Genomic DNA, 27,244 nt, shown 5'->3' with positions numbered 1-27,244 from the left:
AGCTGGTAAACTGAAGACCTGAGTTCAATCCCCAGAACTCACATAATGAAAAAGCCTTAGGCATGCTTGTTATCCCAGCAATGAGGTTGGGGATGGGGAGTGGGTGGAGACACGTGGATCTCCACAATTACCTGGTCAGTCTCCCTAACCTCACCTAACCTAGGGGAACTCTAGGTCAGTGAAAGACCAGATCTCAAAAACACAGGGTGAATGGTACCTCAGAAATTTTATACACACACACACACACACACACACACACACACCTGACAAATTTACATTCAGCGGCGGTAACTGTGATATGAATGAGACAAGAGCCAACAGCAGAGTAATTAAGACCATCACTGGCTCTCAGAGATGCTTTAGAGGAAAGCCCTTGACTTGTCAAAACAAGGATGAGGAGGTATTTCAGATACAGTTAGGAAAAGATACTCAAGTTGTCTGAATTTGGATGCAAAAGAGAAGAAGGCCCCAGACATGAAAGGCTGAAGAAAGAGAAGAAACAGAAACAACCAACATACTGCCCTAGGGTAAAGACAAGCAAGCATCAGGTAGAAACAAACTGGGATTTGTCCGGGCAGCCTGGAGTCAGAGCAGAGAGGCTGCCTGGTGTTGTGAAAGCAAGCAGGAAGCCACACAGAATGTCTGGCAGCTTCAGAGGAGTCCTGAAGAAAGAAGAGGTGGGTACAGTGCAGAGTTCAGATAAAGGGATCGAGGTCTGGATGGAAGGAGCTGAAATAGCCCCGATTCCAGCCATGGAGTAGAGGAACACGAACAGCAGAGCGGCCGACATCCTGTGCTCATGTGTGCTGCCATCGTGTCAGCGGAATGAGCCCTACAGCTGGTCACCGACAGGACTGCTTCTCCAGCCTCCACTTCTCCTGAGATCTGATGGGGAACTTGGGGTGAAATGCTGACAGAGCAAGTCAGAACAGAGACTTGTACATGAGCTTCTCTCCTACACAACAGAGGACTGGCCACTGTAAAATATCTCCGGGTGGTGACACGCTCTCCCCACCACCCACTGTTTCACTTGATGGAACCCCACTGTGAGTTCCATCTGGGATGCCGGGTATATGACTCAGACTCCACTAATACTCAAATATCAAGCCATTTTCTTCAAAGACTCTGCTAGGTCTGACCACTCTGGTCCAGCTTCGAGAGGGCAAACTCTATAGAAGTGAGTCCTGAAAATAGTTAACAGTCCCTTGTGAGTGGTCAAGGACACATGCTGTCCACCATACCCCATCTTCCTTTCTCTCTCTCTCTCTCTCTCTCTCTCTCTCTCTCTCTCTCTCTCTCTCTGTCTCTGTCTTTCTGTCTCTCTCTCTCTGTCTCTCTCTCTGTCTCTCTCTTCCTCCCTCTCTCTGATTTTTACAGAGGCCCCAGGCAGCTAAGGCTTCTTCCAAACTTTCTATTATATAGTCAAGGATAATTTTGAACTTCTGATCCTCTGCTTTTGTGTCTGGAGTGCTGAGATTACAGGGATGGACCATGACTTCCAGGTCCTTCAATGCTATGGGTTGAACCCAGGGCTTCACGCACCTATGCTAGGCAAGCAGTCTCTCAAGTGAGAGCTACATTGTAAGCCTGCTTACTTACGGTTTGCTTCTCATGGGTCTTGGAGCATCAGGCCACCATTTAGGTGACCTTCTGGTCTTCTCAGGAGAGACAGTAATTGATACGGCTTAAGGATGCTTTACTCGTCAACCCACAATCACTACTGCCTTTCTCAGCTTGTCATGTGAAAGGAAGCTTCCTAAACCGCCCCCTTCCTGTGCCACCTAAACCTCATGAATTCCTCTGGTGAAGAGCCCCTCAGCTCTAGAGAGCATCTTCACAGTGAGCTTCACAAGAAGACTAGACTTCACATCCAATGATATCCACCTCCTCTTTGTCCATCAGGCTGGAGACCTGTACCATGCATCCCATGCTCTAACTTGGCTCAGCAGCAGCAGCAGGGCATGATGGGACGTTTCTGGAATTCTCATTCTGGCTTTCCTCTAATATGTCTGTCCTCTAATATGTTCTGTCTCCCCAGGAGTGCTGAGCTTTCTGGGACTTTCCTTTTCGAATGCTCTAGTACCCCACCTTCCTTCCTGTGCACCTGTATTTCTAGGGCTCTAGATTCTCTTCTCTTCGTGAAACCCCTATCACTCTCTGAGATTTTTAAGACTGAACGGAATGAGTGCTGTTTTAGTTACAGTTGCTTCGATTGAACACCATGACCAGAAGCAACTTGGGGAGGAATGGGTTCATTTCACTCAGCATTCCATATAACAATTCATCACCAACAGCAGTGAGGGCAGGAACTGAAGCTGAACCTGGAGGAAGGCGCTGATCCTGAGGCCACGGAAGGGTACTGCTTCCTGGCTTGGTCATCATGGCTTGCTTAGCCTGGACCACCTGCCCAGGGATGGCCCCACCCACAATGGGCTGGCCCCTCCCTCGTCAAGCACTAATTAAGGAAAGGCCTTACAGCTGGATCTTATGGAGGAATTTTCTCAAGTGAGGTTTCATCCTCTCAAATAACTCTAGCTTGTGTCAAGTTGACATAGGACTAGCCAGGACAAAGTTTCATTTTGGTTTCTGTCTTACTTTTCATATCACTGTGATAAGACACCAAGAACAAGGTAGTTTATGGAAGAAAGAATTTATTTGGAAATTACACTTTCAGAGGGCTAGAGTCCGTTTACGGGGCTATGGAGCATGGCCCAGGCTGGCAGGCTTGGTGTGTGACCTGAGAGTTCACATCTTGATCCATATCACAAGGAGAGAGAGAGAGAGAGAGAGAGAGAGAGAGAGAGAGACAGAGACAGAGACAGAGACAGAGACAGAGAGACAGAGACAGACAGAGACAGAGACAGAGACAGACAGCTTGGGCTTTTGAAACTGTAAAGCCCACCCTCAGTGATGCACCTCCTCCAACAAGGCCACACCTCATAATCGTTCCTGAACAAGTCTATCAGGAATTCAAATATACAAGGTCTTCTGGAAGCCATTCTTATTCAAACCACCACAATTCCTTTAATGGCATTAAAAACAATTATCTGTCTATCTGTTTGTTATTGGAGGATGGGCATATATGACCATGGTGTGCAGACCACAGTGTGTATGTGGAGACCACAGATGCCTTTGTGAAGTTGAGTATTTCCTTCCACCTTTACATGGGCTCATAGGATCCAACTCAGGTCATCAGGTCCGCCATCTTTGCAACCTGGAACTTCTGTCCGCTCTAGCGTTCCGGCCGGCAGCACCCTTCCCTAGGCCATAGCCTTGGCTGCATGGCTAAATCAAGGCTCCTTCCTGTGGGACCTCTGAGTCCTAACAGCCAGGATCCCCTTGGCTCCTCTAGCTTTTATGACAACATTATTTACATCTGTCCAGGTCTGTGAGCTTTCCTGGGTCTACCACCCCCTCCTCACCCACACACACAACTCCCGCTTTGAGCAAGTAAGAGCCAAATGTTCTGTGGAACTAGTGAGCCATGACTGATATCCTGAGAAACTCGGGCTCTGTGGCCAGTTCCAACTAAGGAGAGTTAAAGCCAAACAGTTTTACGCTACCAAGTGCGCGCTTGGGAAAATCAGAATTCCCCTCTACTTTTATGGCTCTCTGAAATGTGGAGGCCACCCAGTTACCGCCAGAACGTCTCCACTGTGCTATTCTGATTTACTTTTGTTGTTTTTGTTCTTTGTTTTGCTTGGTTGGTTTGGGTTTCTTTCTTTTTTTAACACCCCCCTACACACACACACACACACACACACACACACACACACACACACACAATTCCATATACTGGACATCAGTGAGAACAGTATAAAATCTTAGAGAAGAGCCCAGACAGAATCCATTGGTCTCGACGAAAGCCATCGGTTTCAATGAAGTTCAATGGGTAACTTCATTCATGACATTAATAGTTGTGGTTATGCATAAGGCAAACAAAATATTCCTGCATTTAATAGCAATACCAGTTAATACTGAGTGGTTACTTGTACGAAGCAAGGGTCTACATGGCTTACATGGAATCTTCATTATGGGGACTCCTTACTACCCCTCACTTCAAAGACAGGGAAATGGAAGCCAGAGAGAAGAAAGGGATTGACCAGATTACACCGCTAGGAAGTGATGAGGCCAGAACCAGGCCAGGCAGCCCGAGACCATGGACCTTAACTCTGGGGACTGGGAGGATGGTTCACCAGGTAAATTGCTGCCCAGGCCTGGTGAGCTGAGTCCAAGCACCAGAACCACATGTAGATGAAATTGTGGGCATCGGTAACCCCAGCACTCCCACATTGGGATGGAAGGAGGAAAAGGAGAATTAGCTGGTGAAAGGTGAAAGGAGACAATAGACTCCTAAAAGTTGTCGTCTAACTGCCTGGCACACATGGGCTGTGTACATGCATGGCTTTGAACACAAACATATTCACATACAAACACATGCGAAATAAAATACACTTAAAAGGACTGCATTCTGCTGCCCCCGCCCACAAAAGACACTCAAAAAGACATTACTCCCTGTGTCTCATCAACTGTACTAAACTACTTGGACATGTATTTTGTACTCTTAAAGCAGTAAGCAATTATCCCGGAAGTACGTATAAAATTGCAACGTGCTGCAATTTAATATCTAGTTTTAAAACCAATTTGCTGAAGTGTTGACTTCAGGATTTAAAATGTATTCCATTTAACCGGCAATTTAAATGAAAATTTAAGTAAATGGTATAAATGGGTGCTCATTTGCATGATCTGTTGATTAGCTCTGATGTGACATCATCTGCACCCCGGACTGTGCTCCCTGCTGAGGGCTTTCTGCGTGTCATCTTTGATCTGTGACAAGAGCACACTCCCTCTCAGCTCTTCCACACCTCGGCACACATGCTGGGGCAGTCACATGTTAGCTAAGCTCCCACGCGGGAGGTGCAGCTCACCGAAACTCTTTTTGAGTCACTCTTGAGTCCATCTTTTGAGAACTTCGTGGAGAAGCTGCTCAGAATGGCAATGCGACCTCTCTTTAACAAAGGGGAATCTGCTAAGGTGGTCCTGAATGCAAGATTCAGTCATGAGCCTGGCGCTGAATTGCTAGTTTGGGAAGTGGAGTTTGCCCAGGATCTGCCTTGATTCCACAGAAAGTTCAAGCGCTGAAAAATGTGCATGTCTGAGAGTCACCAAGCTGGCACTGGTGAAGCTATCGGTAGTGATGGGGTCACTTGGCCCCCTGTGTGGCGAATGCAGGAGTTCTATGGGACGGCCATTTTCCTCCGAGCTTCCCTGGTGTTGAGAAGTATTCCTGAAACATCCCATAGCAGATCACCGAGACTGTGTCCTGGGTGATCCACTGATGGTGACCTACTCACACATAAGTTTGAATCTAGCTAGAGAATACCACAATGAATTTTTTGGTTAGGTGTTGGGAACCTAGGATCTTGAAAGTCTAGTGCCAATAGGGAGTCACTTAGTGAATGGGCCCCACCCCCTTTTTTATTTGATACTAAATGGTTAAATGAGTCTGTTGAAGTCTGCCCCTGCTCCACTTTTCTTAAGCATCCTTCTCTTAGGCACAAAATCTCACTCTGAGATTTCACTGTTTTAGCTCAGGCTAGTCTCAAACCCCCAGCTGGATAACTATCTGCCCCAGTCTCCTTGGTGCTGGGGTGGCAGGCATGAGTAGTCACAACCGGTTTATCCTAACTATTTTGAATATATCATATATCATTGTAGCTGGTATTTACTTAGAGCTGTGTCAGAAGTGTGGCATGACCTCTGCATAAAGCCTTCCACACACACATTACAACACAGCAAAAAAAACAAACAAACAAACAAAATTCACTTTGGGTAAGCTTAGTTCAAAATGGTCTCAAGAGAAGGAACAGTAACTACCTATAGTTTCATAAATAATGACCCCCAGCTGTAGTAGCTTAAATCAAGAAGAGTGTTTTTCCTGGAGGTTTAGCAGGGTCAAATGGTGTCTTCCGAGCACATGACTGGTGTCACATGCAGCTGTTGCGCTGTCTCAGAGCCACACTCTGCAGAGGTGACTGAGAATGCAGGGCCTCTTCTCCTTATTCGGGAAGTTGCCTGGACTTCCTCACAGATCGATGATGGCAACATTAAAGATAGAACAGGGAAAAGTCACCCAGCCATTTGTGACCTCAGATTAGAGGTCACACAGCTTTGATTCTCTGTTCTTCTCGTGTGAGAACAAGCCACAAGCAGAACCAGATTGGCGGTCATGGAAGAGAAACGTCACCTCTTGATAGAGCAGTGTTACACTGCAAGGTGGGATGTAGGTGAGGAAGGGAGAAAGGCTCAGTCATATTTACAGTCCATCGCAAGTCAACGTTCTTAGACCTAACTACCCTTATTCACAAGCCAGTGTCTCCCAAGCCCTAGCCCATGACACACACAGGCTGGAAGTCAAGAATTCTGTGACCTGAATCTAGTCTGCAGGTAGATAAGCCTACATGCACAGTTGCAGCTGATCTTGACCCAAGTTCCCACAGATTAGAAATGCAAGTTATTAGCTACTACAGGCAAGGTCCATTAATGATCCAAGACAGAAGAACACAGGACGCACACTCACAGGAAAGAACAGGAGGCCCAGGATGATCAAAGGCCTAGAGCACTTCTGAAATCTAGCAGGGCTTTGTCACCTGTCTTATTCAGATTGAATAAGATTGAATGTGATCTCCCTTGGCTATCCTAGGCGGTTTCCTGGCCCATTGCTCTCCAATGATCTGGCAGAAATCAGAAATCAAAGCAACATCTTGGCTCCCTTCAGCACCTTAGAGATCAGAAGAAGAAATGGGCAGATGCAGGCAAACCAGCAGGTGGCAGCCTGGCCTCTCTCCCGTCTCCTATACAGATGGTTGGTCCTGAACCCCAGACTTTCTTTGATAAGTGAAGCAAACTTGTCCCTTCCCCAAAATATGGTGATGGAAAATAAGTCCTTTGTTCCTTAAATTGTTTCTTTCAGGAGGTTGACCATGACAAAAGGAGAGCAACAATACAGCGCCATTGGCCTACAGATGGGCTAAATTCTGTCTGATGTCACAAACATTGGGTTAGCCAGGAGGGTTCGGTCTTCTGGATTCACAAGGAAACCCAGCTTCCCAAGGTGTTTGCTATGCACTGACTTCACACTGAAAATCCTTCCTTCCCAGCCTGCCTCTGGAAAAGCCAAGTCTAACAAAGAGCTCCTGTGTTCTGAATGTCAGTTTTTTGGGTTTGGTTTCTGTTGTTTAAAGATCCCTCAGTGAAACACAAGGTGGTGAAGGAGGGGCTTGTTTAGGCTCACAATCTCAGGATGCGGATGCCTCATTGTCGGGAAGTCAAGGCAGGCATGTAAGTCACTCTACAGTTGAGAGCAGAGAGGGACAGATCCAAGTGTGCTTGGTACTCAGCTTTCTCTACCCTTCCTGTTGTTTAAAGATCCCTCAGTGAAACACAAGGTGGTGAAGGAGGGGCTTGTTTAGGCTCACAATCTCAGGATGCGGATGCCTCATTGTCGGGAAGTCAAGGCAGGCATGTAAGTCACTCTACAGTTGAGAGCAGAGAGGGACAGATCCAAGTGTGCTTGGTACTCAGCTTTCTCTACCCTTCCACGGTCTGAAGCCCCTCAAAGGGAAAGGCACAGCCTACTTTTGAAGCTGAATTTTCCTTACACCAATTAAGGCAGTCAAGACAATACCCCACCAATAGTATCACGGGCCAGCCTGAAAGAGGTAATTTCCCGACGTGACTGTCTCCCAGGAGATTCTAGATCTTGTCACATTGACAGTTAAAACTATCACACCATGAACCACATAGACACTCTTACATAATTTTAGACAAATCTTTGAGCACCTTGGGAACAGGGCAATGTACCCAGCTCTGCAAATCCAGGAGTGAAGAGCAGAGAGGTGAGGTAACCTGCTCAGAGCACGCCCAGCTTGCACAGTAAATTCAGAGGAGCTGTTCAGACCATGACTGATCGCTATGCCTCATCCCTTCCCACTAAACCCCCGTGGCCTCTCCCACAAAACAACAGAAGAACAATTAAGTGCTGAGTTGACGCGCTGCTGTATCGAACACTTCTGGGCAAAGCTGTCATCAACCTTCCCCTCCACAATTACTTTCTGAAATTCTCTTTTGTTGTGCCATCAACTTGAAAAATAGGGACACTGGCTAGCATTACAAAATTCAATTTTTCATAGATTTTCTTTCTCCTCCATCACTACTTCGTACAAATTAGGCACTAAAATAAAACTGGATAATGGGGTAATAGAACATTCCACAGTGAAAATGCACACAAAGGGGGTGTGCTATCTGCATGGCTTTTTTTTTTTCTTGGTTCAAGTCACATCTGAAAGAAGAAGAGAAATAGCATAAAATACCAGCTAAGTTTGAGTTGATTCTGTAAATCGATACACAATCCGAAGTGATCGTGCAGCAGAGCGCCCACAGTGCTGAACTGGAAAGATCTTATTTGTTAAAAACCACAGAAGGAGTCCTTCGTGTTATATTTCACAGACAGCGGGAAAATTCAACATTTCCTAGTGCTATAGTTAAGTCAACTGCTTGTTTCTTTGCTTGCTTTTGTTCTTGTAGCTCAGGCTGTAGCCAAGATTGACCTTTGAACCTCTGATGGTTCTGCCTCTACTTTCTAAGTGCTTAGGATCCCGAGCCTGGATTCTGGGAGTGTTGGGGTCGAGTCTAATGCTAGGTAAGCACTCCATCAACTGAGTTACATCCCTGGCCCACAAAATGAACTTTAACACCTAACAGTGGCTTTCTAGCACCAAGTGATTGAGAGGGTTGCAATCTTTAGCATAAGAAGCTTGTAGGTGCTCAAATGCTTAGCCTTGCCCCCCTGACTCCCCCCCAGATCTAAAATACTGATAGAAGCAAACACAAACTCTTGTGGCCAGCAAGCGAACTCGGCAGGTAAAACTGTTTGCTGCATAAATTCCACCCTAAGGACCCAGACAGGAGAAGCAGAGAACTGACTCCCATAACTTGTCCTTTGGCCTCCGCCCATGCACCGCGGCGTGCACACAGGTAAGAAAGGGGAAAAGAAAGAAGATACACATGATTTTACCCGAATCTTACAGGGTGTGCTTTTTGTTTGTTTACTCATGTGCCCTAACAATATGCATAGGAAACTCTTTCTGGGATGAGAGTGGTTCGTGTACTTGCGTTTCTCTGGGTGAATGATACTCTCAACTAAACATGTCCTCTACATTATTCAAATGACTATACCATCATCCAAATGATGATCTTATGGGTAAAGCCCAAGTAAAAGTTTAGTTGTATAACAAAATGATAGCCTTTTAGGGTTTTGATGGGTTTTGAGATGAAGTCTTGCTATGTAGACCATGCTGGCTTCATACTCAGGGCTTTCTTTCTGCCCAGTCTCCTGAGCTCTGGGGTTATAGGTGTGAGTCATCACTCATGGCTTCAAGGAACACTGTCACCCAAGCCTTGTGTTCCTTGTCATCTTGATCAGAACAACTGTAACCACCAAGAAGAGACTTTCAACAAAGTTGAGTCTGTTGACCTTCCCTCAAAGAAGGCAGGGCATGGAGGGTCATTAGGACCTCAGACAAAATCCCGGCCACTCCCTCTCAGTCCTAGGTAATTCTGTGGTAGTTGCATGGTCAGAAGTGCCAGAGTGTACAGAGGCTGGAAGGGTAAGCAGGGGTGGCTTTCTACAGCTTTCGACTTTATGAGCCCTGTGAACATAACAGCTGCTCCCATCTTAGTTGGAGATCTGATGAAGACAACTCCTTGAAAGATGAGCTGTGTTGGTCTCACCTTTCCTGAGACACCCAGGCAAACATCAATAACCAACCAGCATCATGATTCCTCTCAAGTCTAGCTTTTTGACTCAGTAGACACATTAGGCTTAAATTATAGGTGAGATAAGAGTGAGGGCTTGCTTATAGGAACATGGATGAGGGGTCACTTACAGGAGCATGGATGAGCCCCAAATAGCTGTGTCACTCTGTCACCTCTTGAGATCATGAGACCATATGTAGCTTGAACAAAATTGCATAGACTGAGAGAGAAGTAAAGGAGGGGTTAAGTAGCAGGAATCTCAGGTTTCTATCTAATGACCATTTACCCTGTTTCTTCTGCTGAAGTAGGTCCACTGGCCTGATCTTTAAGAACCTTGGTGGTCTTATGTGACAATGCTTGACTCCCCAGTAGAGCAGGCTACCATTCATCTCTGCCTTCAGTCTCCTCAGAGAAGGACTTTGGAAGATCACATGATCAATGACTTATCCGAGTCACCTTGAGGACCTCAAGGTAGCCCTCCCTCCCCATCCATCTTCAGAGAACATCACCACTGACAGGGCTATCAGGTGACCTCCTCCATGAGGAAATGGTCTGCATCTCTGTATTAATTACTTTTCTTATTGCTGTGACAAAACAGATAACCATGGCAGTTTAAGGAATGGAGGGAGGGAGAGAGGTAGCAAGGAAGGGAAGGATGGAGGGAAGAAGGAAGGAAGGGAGAGAGAGAGGAAGGGAGAGAAAGAGGGAGGAAGAGGGGGAGGGAAAAAGAAGAAAGGGAGGGAGGGAGAGAGGGAGAGAGGGAGAGAGGGAAGGACGGAGAGAGGGAGAGAGGGAGAGAGGGAGGAAGGCTGTATTGGGGCACACAGTTTGAGGCACAGTCCATCATGATAGAGAAGGCATGGCATCAGTGTGAGGCAGCTGGTCACATTGCATCGAGGCAGGAAGCAAGAAGGATTGAATGCCAACGCTCAGCTCTTTCTCCTTCTTTTACAGTCCAGAACTCCAACCCAGGGGGCGATGCCATCTACTTTCAAGGTGGGCCTTCCCACCTCACATAACCCAATCTAGACACTCCCACACAAACACACCCAGAGGCAGATTTCCACGGTGATTCTAAATGTCACCAGTTTGACAGTGAAGATGAGCCCTCACAATTGCCTTCTGTGTGTTTACAGGACACCAGAGAAACCAAATGCTTGACTGGATCTCAGGTGATAGGATATGGAATGGAGAATGTGTGACAGCCCACCCCCCCCCTTTATTCCACAAGTAGAGATGTTTTGCTGACTTATCGACATTTCCCCTCTCTTGCCCTTGGCCTCACAGATAACCTTTCAGCACACACTAGACTCTCTTTGCACTCTGAGACAACCATGATTTTGCCCTTTAGGCCTGACGTGTTATGGTGAAGGGAAAATAGAATTGTTTAGAAAGCTCTGTCTCAAGGCAACCACCTGCCTTATGAAGCCGTCATCCTGCTGAAAGGCCTGTTTTGACTGCCCCGATTCTAAACAGTTCTCTCCTCTCCCTTGGTTTTCTACCTACAAAGATCATGATCTCCCTGAGGCAGTGAGGTGAGCTGCACCACAGAGAGCCACAGAGGTGACACAGAAGAAGCATGTGGTAATTCTCAAAGTGTCCTGTGTGTGGCTTTGCTTTCAAACTGGACTGCAGAAAGGGTCTAACCACTCTGCAAATTAATGAGGAACTGAATTAGAGTCTCAAGTAAGCTGACTTCATGGCTGTAACCTGGGTCTCAGTGGGGCCTTCACACTCACGGTGTGAAAGAGGCATGCATCTGAGTGAGTCACCCAGTTTCCAGCTATGTTAGTGATCCTCTCAGTGGTACTGCTGATGGGCAAAGGAGGGACTAGAGAGAGGGTGCAGGGGTTAAGAGCACTGGAAGACACAAGTTAGGTTCCTATCACCCTCATAAGGCTGCTCACAACTGCCTGCTAGCTCCAGAGGATTGGACATCTGCACCAGTGTGCACACACCCACACACAGACACACATGAGTACTTGTATCCATATATACATAGACCCACATGGATAACTGCCCTGGTATACACACACCCACACACAAGCACATCAGATACCCATGGACACCTGCACTGGTGTGCACAGACCCACACACAAACACATCAGACACCCATGGACACCTGCTCTGGTGTGCACACACTCACACACAAACACATCAAACACCCATGGACACCTGTACTGGTGTGCACACACCCACACACAGACACACATGGACACCTGCACTGGTGTGCACACACCCACACACAAACAGAACAGATACACATAGACACCTGTACTGGTGTGCACACACCCACACACAAACACAACAGATACACATAGACACCTGTACTGGTGTGCACACACCCACACACAGACACATACATGTAGAGGAATTTTAATCCACCAACATGATTGCTCTGGCAAGGGATCACATCCAAAACCTTCTAGGTCTATGTGATCCAGCTAGACTGCGGACATGCCCTTAGGACACATCTTTAATTCTAAAAAAAATGGAAGTAAGGCTTGTTTTTAAAAGGAAGCAAACATGTTTGAACATAATGTCTGAGTAGCAAGAAGATTTGACAGAATGAGTCAGAGACAGTTTTATGGAGTCAGAATTGCAGTGAAGACAGAACAAACCAGAGGATGAGAAGGAGACAGAAGATTAGAACAGACTGCCAGAGTTAGTTAGAGCAATTCAGTCAGAAGCAGAGAAATGACAGGTTGAATCAGTCAGCTTGAGAAGAGTTTGGGCCAGAAGAGCTGAGTTGAACCAGCCAGCCAGAGTTCAGAAAGAACTAGAAGACTGGGGATTGTATTCACCAGTCAGCCTCCAAGACAACAATTACATCTGGTAAATAAAAGATACTTTTACACATGTGTACCCTTCCCCCACAGACACATCCAGACACCTCCACCCCTGTACACACACACACACACACACACACACACACACACACACACACTCCTTAAAAGTAGAAAGACTGCAAGAGGCAAAATACTGGCACCATCCTCCCTCTGTGAGAGACAAAGTGCATGCCCAGTCTGTTTTACAAGCAGAAGGCTGGCATTTCCCTCCAACCTGGTCATAAAATTTTATCAGTTACTTCAAATCACGAGCAAGAGCTCGACATTTACATAAAGTATTGCTCCATTTTAATTGTGCCTTCTATGGGAGCCTCTTATCTGATAAAAATAAAATCAAATATACAGAAAAGATGTACAAAAGAGTGGAGAAGGTCAGAATTGGGAGGGCAATGTGGGCGTAGCAGACGCACATGAACATGGGGATTCTTGCTGTGGTGGACTTGTGAGAAACAAGCTGACACCAAGAGCACAGCCCAGTCTTCTGTGGGCTGAACCACCGAAACAAGAGACGGTGATCCCTATTTGAGAAACAACAGGGTCAAGGAGCGTGCCAAGTGGTGTGATCTTGCTCAAGACAGCATCGTGCTGAACCCCTGTGAGAGGCCTCTGCGATGCCTTTCCCAGGGAAATGAGCAGTTGTAGCTGCATGGGGTGTGACCTGAAAATCGGGGAGGGTAGCATCAGAGGAGGGACTAGCCTGGATTTCTTCAGGTCACCAGAGGTAAAGCCCTTCCCAGCAGCAACTGGAGAGGTGTCTTAAAAATATTGTGTGTGTGTGTGTGTGTGTGTGTGTGTGTGTGTGTGTCCTCCACATCAGCCATTTTCTCTGTTAAGAATCAGAACTCGGGGTTGGGGATTTAGCTCAGTGGTAGAGCGCTTGCCTAGTAAGTGCAAGGCCCTGAGTTCGGTCCCCAGCTCCGAAAAAAAGAAAAAAAAAAAAAAGAATCACAGAACTCAAAGCTCTTCCAACCTCATTCTTCACTGAATTTGCTCTTCGCTTGGGAGGGTTTAGTCAAGAGAAGCCATGTTTAAAACCTGCCTCCCAAAGAGAGGCTTTATTTATTTACTCCTCTGATTCAATAAACATTTGCAAAGTGAGCAGGGGAGGAGGAAGCGCTTGTCTGAGATGGAAAAGAGAGTGAAGAGTTGGGGGGGGGCGCGACCTGGGGATGTCAGAGAAGAGCCTTATAGTGAGCCCTGAAGACCTAGACATGGCTGCTCCAAGAGCCACCTCCGAGAGTTCCAAAGGCAGGCAGACTGCTGTAAACCATGGAACCACCTGCTGGCATTCTTCCAATCTACAGCCTTGGAGCTCCCCAGAGCCACACTGTGTGGTAAGGACTGGTCTCCATTGGTCTCCACTTGGTCTCCTCAGCCACTCACCACGTCCATGAGGTAAGGAGCATAGTCCCTCCTTATAGCCAGACTCCCACTGTACTGGTAAACTTCAGTCAAGGGTCTCACCTCCTGCTGCACTCACAACCCCAACACTGTCCTAACAGCTGCTACTGCTCTCCCCCCAGCAAAAGGACAAGCACAAAAGTGCACACAGGCCAATGAGATGGCTCAGATCTGAGTCTGATCCCCAGGGTTCACATGGTTGAAGGAGAGAACTGACTAAAAGTCTCTCTCTGACCTCCTCACCTGTGCCACATTGCACACATGTGCATGCCTTTCCATATGTGTGGATACATGTGCATGCACAATAAATAAACAAACAAAAATACGTAAAAGTGCTTGTGTCAGGGGCAAGGTAGTGGTCAAGGTGCTATTTGTCCTTACGCTAAATGCTTGCACTGACTGGATTTCCAGGAGCTGATCACTCAAGGCAGCTTCTCAACTCCGTCCTGTGCCTGAAACTCGGCTGATCTTTCTCCAGAATGGCAGGCCCCCTTCCTGGATTGTTTTCTGTGGTTTTAATTAATTTTCACCCGGTTGTTTCCCTCTGTCTCATTTATGATAACGAACGCTGAAAGGCCGTAAATGTTGAGTCCTGAGAATTAATTAGGACGTGTTTCAGAATCCAATGGAAACCTGTTGTTTAACAACAGAGATGACATTCATGCTTGTGAGAGAAGGTGTAACCAGGCGGGAAAGAAGAACACAGCCGATGAGGCTGGCTTCAAATAAATGAGAAAAACATCCACACAGAACAGAGCCCTCAACCTTCACCTCCAAACAGGTTTTCCCTCTCTTAATTTTGGGCATCAGCAGTAGGGACTCACTTCAAGAAACACAAATTAGTGGGAGAAACTAAGATAAATCCACTTTCTACCCAGCCATAGCCCTGGTTCTGAGTTCCTGGGTGTGTCACCTTTTCAGTTCCAGCTGCATTTGTATAAATGGGAGATTCCTTTTCAGCAGACTGGACTCTTACCGTAGGTACTGTTTTATGATCTGCTGTAATGTAAATAACTCAGCGTTCGCATTTTTTCAACTGAGTCCCTAGTGGTAAATATTTAATGCATACCAACACTTTACTATTACTATGGAGTGAGGGGGAGATAATTGCTTTAAATTTTAATGAAAAAGTTAAAAAACAAACTGCGAGAAATATTTGAGAACTTTTGAACAAGAGCTGCAAAAGCTGCAAATATCAGAACTCTGCAAAATCACCCCCATAATACATCCCATTAGTACTATTTAAATTAATCAGCAAACGAAAGTGTGCATCTTAACTATCTTGTTCTAAAGCTTAATGAAATTAATGGGGAAAAATGAGGAGCTGAACACGAGCCATTTAATAAGACGGTTGATTGTCTAATAAGTCCGACAGAGAGGGAGATTTTTGTGCCAGTTTCCAGAACTTCAGGATAAGTTTTCGGAGTGTACCTGAGGCAGGAGGCAAGCCATGTGCAGAGGAATCTGTACAGTGGACAGATTCATCTACACAGAAAGGGGAGGTGATGCTTTCTAATTGTGAATCCCAGCATCCAGGGGTCTGAAGAAGCCGGACAGGGAATCTCCCATGAGGAGTAACAGAGGGTACAGGAGTTAAATTTCTATGACAGAAAGTGGGGCAGAGCCTGGAAAACATTGGGAGTTAGGATAGCCATGTCTAAGAAGGGATTCTCAGAGAGAGGAGTGAAGAGGGAGGGGAGGGGGAGAGGAAGTGAGGGAGAGGGAAGGGGAAGGGGGAGGGGAGTAGAGGGGGAAGGGAGAAGGGGGGAGAATGCTGAACCCCTCTGATGAAGCTGCTCAGAGAGCCAGCAGGAGGTAATGTATTCCACTGCAGACTTCCTGCCTGACATGGAGCCACCTTCTTACCATCTTTCAGGAGGCTTGCCAGGGCTACGCTACATGGAGGAGAGGGAGGGAAGCTGGAGAAATGGTTCAGTGGGTAAGAATGCTCACTGTGCAAGCATAAAGACTGGAATTCAAATCTTCAGCACCCATGTAAAAAGCTGGGCATGGTTATGCACTTGTAACCAGGTCCTGGGGATAGGGTGATGAAATGGATAGACAGGGTCAATGGGGCCGTGAGCCTAGTTTGAGATTCAATGAGAAACGTTGCTTCAAGGGAATAAGGGGAAGAGAGTGAGGTTTTTGAAGAACAAGGTCAACATCCAGAGCTCTCAGCAGGCAGCGTAAGTCAGGCACTGGTTACCATAAAAGCTAGGATTGCTATGGCCCGTCAGAGCGCCCGTGATAAGCATCTCATAGTGACAGTCAGCAAGAACAGTTAAAGAGGGCGAGCATGTGTAGAGCACCAGCCACGGCTAGGTGTCTGTCCCTTAACCTTTCTCAGAGCGCTGAGGCCAGACTCTGCTGTAAGCCAGCACCCTGAAGCACTGTCGGGCTGCTTTGCCAAGGAGAACTGAAGGTTCTCAGCTTCGGTAGCTTTAAAACACTCAGGCTTGGGCCCCAAAAAGACAGGAAATGGTTACAGACCAAGCATTCCTGAACTGTCATGAAATGTCCACATCACCGAGGAGGGAATGTTTCAGGCAGTGGGAGGACAAAGGCCCCCTTAACTGTGATGCTGGCAGAGCAGGCCGGTCAGGGTGACAACAGGCCGGGAAATTAATGTTCTTATTGCCAGCTTTGACTGGTGCTTCCAACTTCAGTTTCTTTTTAATTACTTATCAGTTTTAAAAAGCAGATACTCTCTAAGTGTGTGTGTGTGTGTGTGCATGTGTGTGTGTCTGTGTGTATGTGTTTGTGTGTGTCTGTGTGTATGTGTTTGTGTATATGTATGTATGTGTGTATGTGTTTGTGTGTGTATGTGTGTGTCCATGTGTATGTGTTTGTGTGTGTCTATGTGTGTTTGTGTGTGTATGTATGTGTCTGTGTATATATGTGTGTGTGTGTATGTGTGTGTGTCTGTGTTTGTGTGTGTATGTATGTATGTATGTATGTGTTTGTGTGTCAATGTGTATGTGTTTGTGTGTGTATGTGTGTGTGTGTATGTATGTGTGTGTCTATGTGTGTGTGTGTGTGCATGTGTGTGTGTATGTGTTTGTGTGTGTCTGTGTGTATGTGTTTGTGTATATGTATGTATGTGTGTATGTGTTTGTGTGTGTATGTGTGTGTCCATGTGTATGTGTTTGTGTGTGTCTATGTGTGTTTGTGTGTGTATGTATGTGTCTGTGTATATATGTGTGTGTGTATGTGTGTGTGTGTCTGTGTTTGTGTGTGTATGTATGTATGTATGTATGTGTTTGTGTGTCAATGTGTATGTGTTTGTGTGTGTATGGGTGTGTGTGTATGTATGTGTGTGTCTATGTGTGTGTGTGTGTGCATGTGTGTGTGTGTGTGTGTGTGTGTTTGACGCAGGGCCTTATTTAGCCCAACTTGGCCTTGAACTCCTTATATAGCTGAAGACGACCTTGAATCCTGGATTCTCTCCCTTCTACCTCCTAAGCACTGGGATTATGGGCTGGAGCCACCACTCCAGGCTGCTGTGCTATTTGGGCTCACTGGGAAGTCAGACATGAAATGCTCAAAAATAATTAAGGGGTCAAGTTCAGCAAAGTCAGCTGAGAGGAGCACCCAAGAGCTCAGTGGCTAGTGCTGTGACTCACACCCTTCAAAGTGTGTTTTTAAAGCACGGGGCTGCTTCCTTCAAGAGCCAAGCCAGCCCCTTGGGCTCCGAAAGACAAGAGAACTTGAAGGATAGCCACCAGACGATTGAACCTGGTTAATACTTTGTTACTGATCTGACCAAGCCCTTGCATGAGATATAACCACCACCACAAATCAGAACGCATTTAAACAATATCTTATACTCCAGCATAGTTAAGCCACACAACTGTATGTGAACTCGGGTTTTTAAAACCATGACTATAGTGTCATGTGAGAAGACTTATACATTTCTCCCATTGGGGATAACTCCAAGGAGAAAAAGGGGAAATGTGTGTTCAAATTTTAAATGCAGTGACAAGTAGGGCAGAATTCCTCAGGAACTACGCGGTATTACCCAAAGCCATCTACTGTTGCCTCCTGTTTCCCATGAGACAGGGTCACACATAACTCAGGCTGGCCTTAAACTCATGATAGCTTAGGATTACCTTGGTCCTCCTCCCTACAGCTAGAAACACAGTTACGGTTTATGTGATGCTAGGAATCAGGACCAGAGCGCCAAGTGTGCTGGGAAAACACTGGACCATCAGGGCTTCCTCCCCAGACTCCATCGCTGTCTTACTCACTCATTTCACCAAGCAAGTGCCCTCTGCATGTGCTTTGGTTAGGTGTGAGTGGTCCCCATCCTTGAACCTCAGGAGAACCCGAGGCGAAGAAATCGGGGGAGAGGCAGTTACAAACACTGCGAAGAGGACTATGTATGGCGTGGGTGACCCAGCACTTGCTAGCTGCGCAGAGCAGGGGTAGAGAACTGGAAGCTAACTGTAGCAGGAACCCCCTTCTGCTGAAGTTACACAGATCAAGTTGTTTCTGGACAACCACTCTCCCAGCGGTCACCTGACAGAGTTCCCTCTTCTGTTCTGCTCCAGTGTATGAAGTAACCTTCTCAGCCCTTCTGAAAACCCGGGCGATCAAGCTCACCAGCAGTTTCCAAGTGTGGAACGACTGATGTCAACCGGCAGCAGGCAGCGGCAGAGTGGCCCAGGAGCACAGTGGGGCTGAGCAGTTAGCAATGTGGGTTAGCTCTCCTAGCTCTCAACAGTTACTTTCTTAACTCCACTTGCAGCCTCTGGACGGGGTATGTCCACATGTGCAAAGTCCACGGCTGTCATGCCCTCTCTGCCTGTCCTGAACTGCCACAATAATCTTCACTAGTGGGTTCTCACAATAGTCTTCAAGTGTGGCTATTTTTATCCCTCTTTGCCAATTAAGCAATTAAATCTTGGCTGAGGAGATGGTTCAGTTCATAAGGTGCTTGCATTATGAATGGGAGTTTGACACCCCCCCAGAACCTATGTAAAGTAACGTCAAGCATGGGGAAGGGGAGACGGGGAATTCCCTGAGGCTTGCTGGACAGTCTAGCCAATTGGTGACATCCAGGCCAGTATCCAAGCCTGTGTCAAAATAAGGTAAAGATCAGCAAAGAGGAATGACACCCAAAGTTGACCTCTGACCTCTGCACACTTGCCTCCAGATGCGCACACACATACACTGTGGCTCATGGGACTCCGGCCATATATCTGGGGATATGAAACCTGAAAAGACCGTGGACCAGAGAAATGTTTATGTCTTCTTCTCTCCTCCCCAACCCCTCCACCCTCATTCCTACAGTTATCCCAGGAGAACAGCTGTGGTCCTTAAGGATCTGCCTGCTCTCAGTGCACCACCCTAAGCTTGAATTCATCTGTCATGGTCAAGAGGAGTAACATCTGTGAACCTGCTCTGAGAATGGGACTATTACAGAACAGGCCCTGCCTCTCAGAACCCACTCGTCTACCATGCTCTGCAAACAGAAGGTTCTCCCAAAGAGGCAGCACCTACTGCCTACCCTGTCCCCACACATCTGAGACTCAGCCATTCTTGCATTTTTCCCACTCCAAAGCTGCCCTTCCCAGGGAATGAGAATTATATACCAGGGTCCTCTCTGGTGAAACTCTTGTGGTCCTTGAGAGGCAGGCACAGGATGCCACTCCAGGTGAACTGCTCACTTTACTGCCCTGCAGAGTCAGAAGTTAGCAGCTAGGATGTGCATGCTGAGTTAGAACCCTTGGGTGGACACCCAGAGTTACCATTTGCACACGTACCAGCTTCCTTCCTACCAGCCTACTAATGGACTAAGAAAACATGTTCCCAGCTGCTTGGTAGGGTAAGGACAGGATCATCTGCCACATGCTGGATTTTCCCAGGTTGGGTTGCATTCAGGGAGGTCCAACCAATAGCCCACGGGACACAAACACCCTAGGATGGCTATAAATGTAGCCCAAAACAAAATTGACTGCAAACGTAGTTAAAATATTGACAGTGCTTTTGGTAATAATTTTCAAACCGGATTTAACAGTATCTCGCAGCATCTTTGAGATAAATGTGGTCCAGCAAAGCCAAATGTCGAATACTCCTGAATCAGAGCTGCAGAGATGGCTCAGAAGTTAAGAGCAATGTCTCTTCCAGAAACGGGGAGAAGGGTGATTCCTAGAACCCACCTGGGGTATCACAACCAACCGTCTGAAATCCCAAAGCTAAGGACTTTGACCCTCCTTTCCAGCCACTGTGGGCACCACACACACATGAAATGCAGAGAGACATGTAAGCAAAACATTAAAACACAAAGCAAGATAAATTTTAAAGGGGACGAAAGAAAAAGTCTCTCGCAGAGAGGGTAAAAGAGAAGGAAGGATGAAAGGAAGGAAGGAGAGAGAGAGAGGTGAGAGAGAGAGAGGCAGACAGAGATAGAGACACAGAGAGAGAGAGAGAGAGAGAGAGAGAGAGAGAGAGAGAGTCTTGTTATCAAACATCAAAGTTTCAATTTCATTGCAACATCTCTGTCTTCTACCAGTCTCATCCCAACACAGGCAAGTGACATTCAACAGAGCAGAAAACATTGATACTCATTCCACTAAAGTGGGAATCAGATTTCCACTGTAAACCTATTTCAACAATAACCAAATGTAATCACACAGTACCACATGGGTGGTGGTGGTATTATCCAGTTGCGAGAATTGTAATTTGAGTAAAAAGAATCTTTCCCTGTTAATAACTACAATGGAATTTAATATGAATAATACCCCAATGTTTCCTGGATATAAGATGGCTAGATCGTAATATCTACCAAAACACGAAGAAGGAACAAGAATTCTTTATCTGCGTTAGAAGTCCTGACAGCCTATTGCTGTAACGGACAGGTCTATAACACAGAGTCAATAAGAGAGTTGAAAAGCAAGAGCATCATCATGCAGTTTATTTATCAAATGTCACTCTGCCCCATTGTCTCATAAATACCTGAGGCTGTATGAAGTCTGACAGGAGATCCCGTACCTGCTGGAGATGCAGTAACAAGCTTATGGTGGCACTCAGGGCTATCAAGACAGAATGAGACATAAGCCTGCTGGTCTGTCAGGAATTCATATTTAAAATTAAAGAGGTCATGAGGGTGGCTCAGGTGGGAGAGTTTGCCCAGCACTGAGGACTTGGGAGGTAAAGGATGGAGGACAAGGAGACCAAGGTCATTCTTAGCTGCGTAAGAATCTGTGGCCAGGCTGAGCTCCACAGTGGAGGTGGAGATGGAGAGAGACCTCTCAATAGGCAAAATGCTTGCCCTGTAAGAACGAGGGCCTGAGTTCACTCCCCAGAATGTATAAGATTGTTATACACACATATAAAATATTATACATATAACACCATATATGTATATATATACATATAATATAACATATAACACCATATATATGTATATATGCATACATACATATACATATACATGCACACATACACACATATATGTATGTGCTGTGATCTCAGAGCTGGGAGCTGGGGACAGTAGTCTCTTGGGCTTTGCTGGACACCTGAATTCACTTGGAGAGCTGTGAGACAATATGAGGCAGGCTGTCTCAGGCAACAAGGAGGACAGCTACTGAGGAAAAAGTACCCCAAGGTTGATTTCTGGCCTTCACATTTACATCCATATGCACTTGCACATACACACACACATACAGGGAGAGAGAGAGAGAGAGAGAGAGAGAGAGAGAGAGCAATAGAGACATACAGAGACAGAGAGACAGAGAGAGAGACAGAAACAGAGACAGAGACAGAGACAGAGAAAGAGGGAGGGAAGGAGGGAGGGAGACAGAGACAAACAGAGAAAGACAGAGAGAAAGTCCCGTGTAAAGTCTATGGAGAGGTAGCTGTGTTAGACACTCACCTTGGAACAAACAGCAAGAGGCAGCGAATGAATTGAACAAGGTTTCTCCCTGCACGAGCCCTTGCCTGGCCACTGAACAAATACCCAACTCTGAGAGTGGCTGATCCTTGGGGTCCCCTGGCACGGTTACCTGACTACCCGAAGAACGGAAGACCAGGGGGAGTTTTTCAAGTCTGGGGAGGCCTCATTAAGCCCTGCTCAGTGCCTTCCCAAAGGGTCTCAGAGAGAGAGAGGAGCTATTCCCGGAGGAGGGCTTCTAAAAGGTCAACAACTAACCAGTTAGTGAGTATCTGAACAATAGCCACCTTTCAAAGGGGACATAAATGCTTGGGGCCCCCGCACAAAGTTAGGGGTCCAGCCTGAAGTCTTTGACAATGATTAATTAAAACAAGCTCATATCGCTCGCTGTAGGTCAGCGGTGATTGGCTACTGCATTTCATCACATGTGCAAAATAATCCGAAGTCCTTCCCTGCAAAAAGTTAGTAAATACTGCCTTAAAGACACAGAAACAAACGACAGCCGAGTTACAAAGAACCGGCTCATCATTAAACAACAAAAACTCCAGTTTTATTATCCCAAGCACATTAGGTCGTCTGTGGGCTAATGATCTAGCGGTGGAGATGGCACACCGAGGCTGTGCAAGCCTTGTCCCAAAGCAGAGGCTGAGGTGTCAGTCTTTCTGGGAAAGCGCTGGCACTCTGACTCTGAGCTAGTGCAGCAGAGCAAGTACCAAGCAAAAGCCTTCGGTAGCATGTTATTTCATCTCCCTGCCCCCGAAAGTGCCCCGCAGAGTTGGCTGAACTTTACAAAAGTTAACTCTAGAATCAACGGAAAAAGATCTACAAAAATGCAAAAATCTGTGAAAAGTGAGGGCTTCTGACACAACGGTTCTGCTTAAAAGCAGAAATAGCCTGCCTGCTGTCCCCTGGATTAACCGACTAGCAGCTGCAGGACACTGAAGGCCAGGGAAATGAGCTGGTTACCTTGGCTGGCATCCTGGCGGTCGCAGGCGTGGCTCATCGTGGCTCCGGGCTTCTCTGCTGGGGCTGCGGCGGTGGAGCGTTCTGGATCGCACAGGTGCAGGCAGAGACAGCTAGGGACCAGGACAAGCCCGCCACTGCTCTGCTGTGCCACCCAGGCTGCAGTGCCCGCCTCTTGAGGCAGCCTGGGGCTCTCTAAGAAGACACAGTTTGAGCCAGGGCCAGCGTCCCTCCGCCCTGTCTGGAAGGTGGGGAGTAGGTGCCAGGGGCGTGTCATTGGGACAGGCAGAAGAAGCCCAACAGTCCCAGGGGAAGGTAGGGGCACAAGGCAGGTCCTAGTGACCCTCCCACAATCCACCTGCTCTTTTTATTTCGTCTCCCCATCCCCACTCCCCTATGTTTGTTTGTTTGTGTGTTTGTTTGTTTGTTTGCTTTTGAGTCAGTCTGACTCAGCCCTAGAACTCACTATGTAACTCAGGCTGGCCGTGATCTCTCAGCAAACTTCCTGCCTCAGCCTTCCACCGAGGGAGTATAGCAAGAGCTCTTCTTGCAGGGTCTGATCTGGACACACAAGTCTCAAGGTAAATTCGATACTGCTTATTCCTGATGCATTCTGGGTACCTATTTTAAGGCAGCAGCCGAGTCCATTCATTCGGGACTGCTCTGACATTTACGAGTTGTACAAATGAATTAGTTTTTTCCTTCCCTGACTTCAACCTGTTGCTGCTACAATATCTCAAATTTGAAGAAGGCAAAGTGGCTAGCAGTTGGTTGCAGAATGGTAACTGTAGTAGCTGCTTATCTCCTTGCTGGGACAATGTATCGACTAAAGAAACAGGGGAGGAGGGGTTTATTTAGGCTCATGGTTCCAAGAGGGTACAAATCTATCCCAGAGGCGGAGGGAGGACAGCCGGTTTGTGAGGTTGCTGGTCACACTGCTTAGGCAGTGAGAAAAAGAAAACAGACGAATGCTGGTCCTGACCTAGCTTTCTTATTTTGATTCAGTGTACGACCCCTGCCCCCCCCCCCCCGCACTCCCGCAACCCCTGTCCCTGGGTTGGTACCGCCGCCCACATTCAGGGCACTTTCCCTAAGTTAAACCTCTCTGAAAGAACCCTCACCAACACACCCAGGAATACCTCTCCTAAATATATACTGATGTGATTGATATTAAATCTAGTCAAGCAGACCAGCCATCGCCAAAGGAAACAAAGTGATGTATTAGACAAATCTAATATTCACCTGATCTTTAGATGAAAGTTTGCTCACATATGCCTCCAAGCTCTGGAGGCTTCATCTTTGTCTTTTTTTTTTTTTTTTTTTTTTGTCATTCCTCCAGAACGCGTTTTGTTTAAAAGTTGAATTCTCTTTGGAGCTTTCTAACTAAGACTTGATAGGAAACATCAGCTAATGTTACTTCAAGGCATGTTGTGACAGCTACGTGTGGAGTACACTGGTAATTCCGTCCTGGATGGACTAACACAAAAACCCCAGCTTTGACTGGTATCGTTTCCTGTGGAGTGTTATACCTTACCTCCTCCAGCAAATAGTTAAGTGCCACCTTATACACCCCGTAAACATTGATGGCTTCTATTATACTAAGTCCACACAGCATTAGATAGTTAAAGTTGGGTTTAGGAAGATTCTGTGTGTCTCTCAGATGGTTACCCATCCCTTTATTGATATATTGAGTTTTACTATTAAAAAAAGAAAACTCAGATCAGTAATAGAAGATAATTAAGAATTTCTGGAGTTAAACTGGATAGCTCCACTGAGAGAAAAACACCGACAGGGGCCTGAGATGTAGCTCAGCTGCTAGGTAATTGCCTCACATGCAAGAAACCTTGAGCTGGATCCAAAAGTCAGTGCGGCTTAAACTCAGGAGGGAGAAGCAGGCAGATCAGAAGTTCAAGATTTTCCCAAGTTATATAGAGGGTTGGGGACCAGCCTGGACTCCGTGAGATCTTATGTAGATCTGACTTCACAAGAAAAAAAATCAAACTCTACTCATTGGTCATGGGATCTGAGAGAAGATATTGATATATTAAAAGGTTTTGACATTGACCATGGTTCTTAGAGCCACCAGGCAATGGAGACATTTATTTATCTGATGATCAGACATTCATTTGTTAAAACAAAGCAAAACAAAAAATACTTTAAGTGCTGTTTAATATTTATTATTCCTAATTCTGTACATTTAGGAAGAGCGTGAGCATGGGACTCAGGGGCCTGTAGAAGACATGGATCTCAGATCCATGCAGGTGGAGGTACAGGTGGCTGTAAACCACTTGACTTAGGAGCTGAGAAGCTAACTGGGGCTCTCTGGAAGGGAAGTACACGTTTTAACTACTAAGCTATGTCTCTAGTCCCTAAAAACAAAACAAAAACCACTTTTATTATGATATGCATCAAGACCTAAAATAAGACCTCCCATCTCCATCCCTTGTGTGTCTTTGGCTGGGATATGATCAAATGTCCACTCACCCCAAGGAGGTAACTGATGACTGAACTAAGAAATGATTCCACACAAGTCTGGCTCAGCGGCTACTGAGCTTCTAGGAATGTGAATGTGGAGTTACTTGCAGCAGCCGGAGTGGTTCAAAACCAGTCACATTACTGAAAACTCTACCCCAGTGTGGACAACTCACAAAAGCTGTATCCCAGGGACTTCCTGTAGACTTGCAGCTGGCACAGCTGGCATGGGAGAGTCTCCACTACCCAGCCAATGCACGGCCTCTATTATCTTGAGTAGGGGTTCTGTGATCTTGTAAGATTCAGGGTCTTCCTGAGCCTTTGTAAGTTGGTATTCTTTGAGCTTTAACAGAATGTTTTAATTTAGAGCAAATAGTAACACAATACCATCACTGGCTCTTGATCTGTAAGAGTGGATCTTCCAGCACGAAAGTCCATGTGTACACAGTTAACTGAGAAGATGCTATCTTAGATACTATGGTAGAAAGGTGCAATTCAATGGAGTCAAACTGACTGAGGTGGAAGCTGCCAATCATCAGAATGACTTAGGGAGAAACTCTGAAACTAACCAAGATTTCGTTGTTAAATACCATTATGCATATCTAATGAATTCCACTGCTCAGCCAGGAGGTTCTCTGAAACACAAAGTGATCATTAAAGACAGAGGGAAAATACCCCAGCAAACCAGGCTGTGGCCGTACTGTCCTGAACAATGTTAGATATTTCTGTTTCTAGTTAACTGGGTAAAGCACTGGTCAAACCTGACAAGAGCAGGATCAGAAGATAATAATAATCTTTCCTCAGAGAAGATTTATAACCACCTAGGAGATATATCTCTGGGTATTTTTGTGAAGGAATTTTCAGAGCAAATTAATGAGGAGAGATAACCCACCCTGAATGTGCATGTTTGTGAGTACAAATACAGTCTACCCCACAGGCCATCTGGTAGGGGAACAAGTGGGAAAACTCAGAGGGCAGAAATCATAAAAGCATATTAATTGAAGTTCTGCCTGCTGTGATAAAATATCAAGGACAGAGCAATGTAACAAAGAAGAAAGAGTTATTTGGCTCACAGTCTAAGGTGGTACCATCAAATAACTATGAGGAAGACGTGGTGAAGGTGTGGGTCAGCCACGCTGCATCTGCAGTCGGGAAGCCATCAGAGGTGAATGCTGGGTCTCAGATCACTCATCCTTGTCACTCAGCCCATGACTCAACTCCACAGGATGGTGTTGCCCAAACTTAGAGTTGTCAGAAGCCATCTAGGAAAAGCTAAAGGCATGTGAGCGAGTTTTCTGGAGATGGCCCACTGTTCTGCATGGTCTGCAATGGGAAAGCTCTAAGAATGCAGGGTCACTAGAGACTTCTCCCCAGGATTGAGTCTTGCTGCTCGTATGCCTTTCTTGTCACTACTACATAGCCTAATGGTTCCTGTGTGTCAGCCTACCCTATTGGGCAAATTCCCTGCAAATCAACATGAAGTTGAATTTTCATGAATTAATGCTGTTTAGATGAATTGATGGCTTTATAAAATCCTGAATTGATTCAAATAATTTTAATAAGAAAAAATTGTTGTCTTGCCAGAAAGATGTAGTAAGGTTAGAATCAAGAATAGAATGTACCCATTCTTCATAGGATAGTAAGTAAAGGCTGGATGATAAGGAATAAAATGAGCTTTCACAATTATACAAAAAGAGAAATGGGCTCAGGGTAAATTTGTGATCAAGGAAAAACATTCATTCTAGGTCAGGTCCAAGGATGAGGTCATAGGTGTGCACTATGATAAAGCAAGGCCATATGAAATTGTTACTTTGAACTTATAATGAGCTTATAGAGTGAAACAATGCTT

At 46.1% G+C, this 27,244-nt stretch overlaps 1 protein-coding gene across 3 annotated transcripts in view; it reads right to left on the bottom strand.

Moving 5' to 3' along the window:
• Window positions 1–23,093, bottom strand: part of Gadl1 (glutamate decarboxylase-like 1) — a 178,069-nt gene extending 154,976 nt beyond the window's left edge. For 2 of the 3 annotated variants that reach the window (XR_015626875.1, NM_001430390.1), the window contains 1 exon segment: window positions 22,927–23,093. Coding sequence is in view for 1 of the 3 variants with exons in the window: in NM_001430390.1 (NP_001417319.1) it covers window positions 22,927–22,963 (37 nt within the window). In the remaining 2 variants the exon portion in view is untranslated. 3 annotated transcript variants of the gene reach the window in all.
• Between the last annotated feature and the right edge of the window lie 4,151 nt (window positions 23,094–27,244).

The sequence above is a fragment of the Rattus norvegicus genome, chromosome 8 (assembly GCF_021556685.1).
Source record: "Rattus norvegicus strain SHRSP/BbbUtx chromosome 8, alternate assembly SHRSP_T2T, whole genome shotgun sequence".
NCBI classification, from domain to species: domain Eukaryota; kingdom Metazoa; phylum Chordata; class Mammalia; order Rodentia; family Muridae; genus Rattus; species Rattus norvegicus.
The sequence above is the reverse complement of the archived record's forward strand: the minus strand, read 5'-3'. Positions and strand labels throughout refer to the sequence as shown.